Raw genomic sequence first — 3868 nt, 5'->3', positions numbered from 1 at the left:
CCAAACACACACCGCCCCGGCAATTGCCTCCCTTAATTTTCCGGCGATGCATGAAATTGACGTTCACGATCTCTCCGACGACGCCGATTATGCTGCGTCTGTTCAGCAAGTAAGCAATCACGATTCGCATTTCGCAAAATCATGTTTATCTCATCGCTTTATTGGAATCGTTTAATTAGTAATTTGCAATGTTTGATTACGTTTGTGTGCATTGATTGATTCTATGTTTAGATTAAAAAAATTGATTAATTGCCGAATTTATTGTTGAGGATTTGAGGTGAACTGCGTACAAGTGCTGATTATTAAATTCAAATAGTAAATTAGTACTCTACAATGTTTATTGAAGTTTCTGTGTGTTGATTGATTTTAAGTTGAGCATGTTTTTGATTAATTGCCGAATTTTTTGTGGTCATTTTGAGGTTAAAATTGATTAAACTGTGTGTAAGTGCTGATTATTATTGTGTATTTTTATCTCATAGTTATATTCAAATAGTAAATTAGTGGAGTACTTTACAATGTTTATTTACGTCTGTGTGCATTGAGTGACTTTATGTTGAGCATTTTTTGATTAATTGATGATTTTTTTTGAGGTTAAAATTGATTATTGAGGGCTTGAGGTGAACTGTGATTAAGTGCTGATTATTACTGTGCATGTTCATGTCATTGTTAAGTTCAAATTGTAAAGTAGTACTCCCTCCGTCCCATTTTACATGGCATCCTTTGACTTGATACGGTGTTTTAAGAAAAAAAGAGAACTTTTGGTCTAAAACAATCCTAATATTTGAGTGGTTGAGAATCATTTCATTAAGGGTAAAAGGAGAATGTTATAGTTAAATTGTTTCTAATTATAATTATAGTAAGGTGACAATCTTTTTGGGACGGAGTGTCACATAAAATGGGACTAAGGGAGTAATTTATAATGTTTATTTATGTTTGTGTGCATTGAGTGATTTTATGTTGACCATTTTTTTGATTAATCACTGAATAGGTTAAAGTTGATTATTGAGGGCTTAAGGTGAACTGTGCTTAACTGCTGATTATTGCTGTGTATTCGGAGAAGTTGAATTTGTGCATATGCTTGCCGCATTTTATTTGGACAATTTAGCAGACTACCTATAGCATTAGGATCCCTCGGTCATTGCGGTTTGATTATTTGTCAGCACCAATTAAGCATGCGTCTTAAGAATTACTATACCTTCCTTATTTATTGAGGTGAACTGTCAACTGTGTTTAACTGGTGATTATTACTGTTTATTCGGAGAAGTCAAATTTGAGCATATGTTTTGTAATTTGCGTAATATTATTATGACAATTAAGTAGATCATCTATAGTATTACTGTCTCCTAGTCATTGTGGTTTGATTATATGTCAGAGCCAATTAAGCAGACTATGCCTTCCTTAGTGATTGTGGTTTAGCTATTTGTCAGCACCCAATTAAGCTGGCTGTACTATGTGTACCTTCATCAATTCAGTTTGTGGTTTAGCTTCCGCGAGTTTAAGAGCCTTAACCAAAATATTTAAGGAATTCTATTAGTAACTGCCCATGGATCCTTTGAACAAACTATCTATCTAATAGATTTCATAGAGTTCCCAATGACTATCGGTGGAACCTATCCCATGTTATATCGTGCAAATTTTACCTACCATCTTTTTTAAAGATCAATATCAATAGCGCAGTTCATCCAGTGTAAAACTTAATTTGAATCACAGAGCTCTTAAACAGTCATACCCTAAATGTCTATTTTGTTCTTGCTTATTTTCTTTTCCATTTACTTTTTAATTAATAAGTGAAGGAGAAAAAACATGACTTTCTCAGCTCATATGGCAGAATCTCATAATTATCATGTGCGACTTTTTTATGTCTTGCATGACCACTTGATGACATGTAGAGGGGAAGCAGGTTTTTTGTTTGATATCTTATTTGTTAATATGAAATGATTCTTGTCAAAATTTCTTTTAAAATGAAATGACGTATTGAATTTGGTTTCTCATCTGTGGGGATGTGCATTAGGGTTCAGCGAGCATGAATAGGAGCAATAGCAGTAAGCAGGGTTCATCAGGTGAACAGGAAGGCGCTGAAATAGTGTATGTGAAAGATAATGTGGCAATTCATCCAACTCAGTATGCCTCAGAGAGGATTAGTGGTCGACTAAAGCTGATCAAGCAAGGAGGTTCTCTGTTTATGGTATACATCTAGTTTATGCTCGTATCTTGAATTAAAATCTCAAACCACTGATTACAGACAACGAGGATCATTTTCCTTTCTCTACTATGTGCATTTGAAGCTTTCCTATTGCAAAAGTTACAAGCTTTCTGAAAATAATTTGGCCGCGAGAGAGAGAGAGAGAAGAACATGATAGTATTTGTTAATTATGGATTATTTTATCAACTACATTGTTATGTGGTATACCGTAAATAAGGTGAAATTATACTTCCAAATTATCAGAGCTTCTACAAAGCGACAAAATACTCCATTTCCTTTCCTTTTCATTTCCATTCATTCTTCTTATTCTTATTTGTTCTTCTTGTTCTTCTTTTCCCAATGGATGACAACGAGAGGTGCAAAGGGAGAACACTAACTTTTCTCTTTTGCTTTTATTTTGGTTTTAGTTATTTCCTCTTGCCTGGTTAAATTTTTGAATGGCAAGGGTTTTTATGGTCCAAGATGTGGTGATTTGGAAGGGAGAATAGGTTCGTTCACAACTGGCTCAACTCTCATTTTAGGTGAACATACTGGTTGATGCTTGATAGTTTGGAAAGAGAAACCAAGTTCCACTCTTGGTGCATAACCTTGGGAGGTTATGCGAATGTTTTCAAGTCAATGGTTAATGTGCCACAAACTGAATGGAGGTGATCCATATTCAGTCCTAAATAATTTGTAGATGGAATTGAGACGGTTTTTAAATGGTCAAATTTCCATTGTTATAGAATTATATTTCTTTTTACTTTGTTTGTTGTGTATAAGGATGTAAAGAAATGGGTTCTATAAAATATTAATATATAGAAGTACTTTGTTTGTGGGGTGGGGTGAAGGTGGGGGGAGTGTCGATCCTTCCCCACAAGTGAATGATGGAATGAGAATACATTTAACCTGATAAGAAAACTTTGATGCAATAACAAAGCGAAATGTGCATACTTCAATTTAAGAAGAGGTTTACAACTTTACTGTCACATAAAACAAGGAGAAGAAGAGGGGATTGGGGTGGGTGGAGTATTACTAACATTTGCAGCACTTACTAAATCTTTGGCTCTACCCTGTGATTATGGCATTAAATTGGTTTCGTGTGACAGACTTGGATTCCATATAAAGGACAAAGCTCGAGTGCAAGGTTGTCTGAAAAAGGTTGGGGTCAATTATCTATCAAATAACAGAGGAAAGAGTAGCTCTGTGCAACGAATTTTCCGCTGTTGTGTAATGGTTGTCCTTTTTATATCTTGGTGCAGATAAGAGTCTTTACACTATACGAGCAGTTCCATTTTCGGATGTTAGATCAATTCGACGACACACTCCCACCCTGGGGTGGCAATATGTTATTGTAGTTTTGTCTTCAGGTATTTTATGGGGCTGTATTTCACTAGTGATTCTGTTTTATCTTAGTAAATGAGAAGTTTTGTAGAATGTGGAGCACGCAACAATTCATTTTAGTGGTTGGCATGTATGAAATATCAATTTGAATTAAGTTAATCATTCTCTGTTGTTCTGAATGAATTTTACTCTCTTCGAAGATCCTCTCTAATCATCATTGTTTCAGAATAGCTTAATTGGCGGTTCTTGTTTCAGAAAAAGGCTATGATATCATCATGAATTCTGTCTTGTTCCGTGTAGCTTACTACCCAACATCCCTCCCCCCCCCCTCCCTCCCCCCCC

The 3868-nt window shown here is 35.3% G+C and overlaps 1 protein-coding gene across 1 annotated transcript in view; it reads left to right on the top strand.

Moving 5' to 3' along the window:
* Window positions 1-6: 6 nt before the first annotated feature.
* Window positions 7-3868, top strand: part of LOC107007539 (TBC1 domain family member 17-like) — a 12171-nt gene continuing 8309 nt past the window's right edge. Inside the window, exons 1-4 of the mRNA XM_015206203.2 lie at window positions 7-109; window positions 2012-2185; window positions 3292-3343; window positions 3445-3552. Coding sequence (XP_015061689.1) covers window positions 47-109; window positions 2012-2185; window positions 3292-3343; window positions 3445-3552 — 397 coding nt within the window. The 5' untranslated portion in view covers window positions 7-46. The remainder of the gene's footprint in view (window positions 110-2011; window positions 2186-3291; window positions 3344-3444; window positions 3553-3868) is intronic.

Source organism: Solanum pennellii, chromosome 12, assembly GCF_001406875.1.
Source record: "Solanum pennellii chromosome 12, SPENNV200".
In the NCBI taxonomy this organism is placed as follows: Eukaryota; Viridiplantae; Streptophyta; class Magnoliopsida; order Solanales; family Solanaceae; genus Solanum; species Solanum pennellii.
This window is presented reverse-complemented; position numbering and strand designations above follow the sequence as displayed.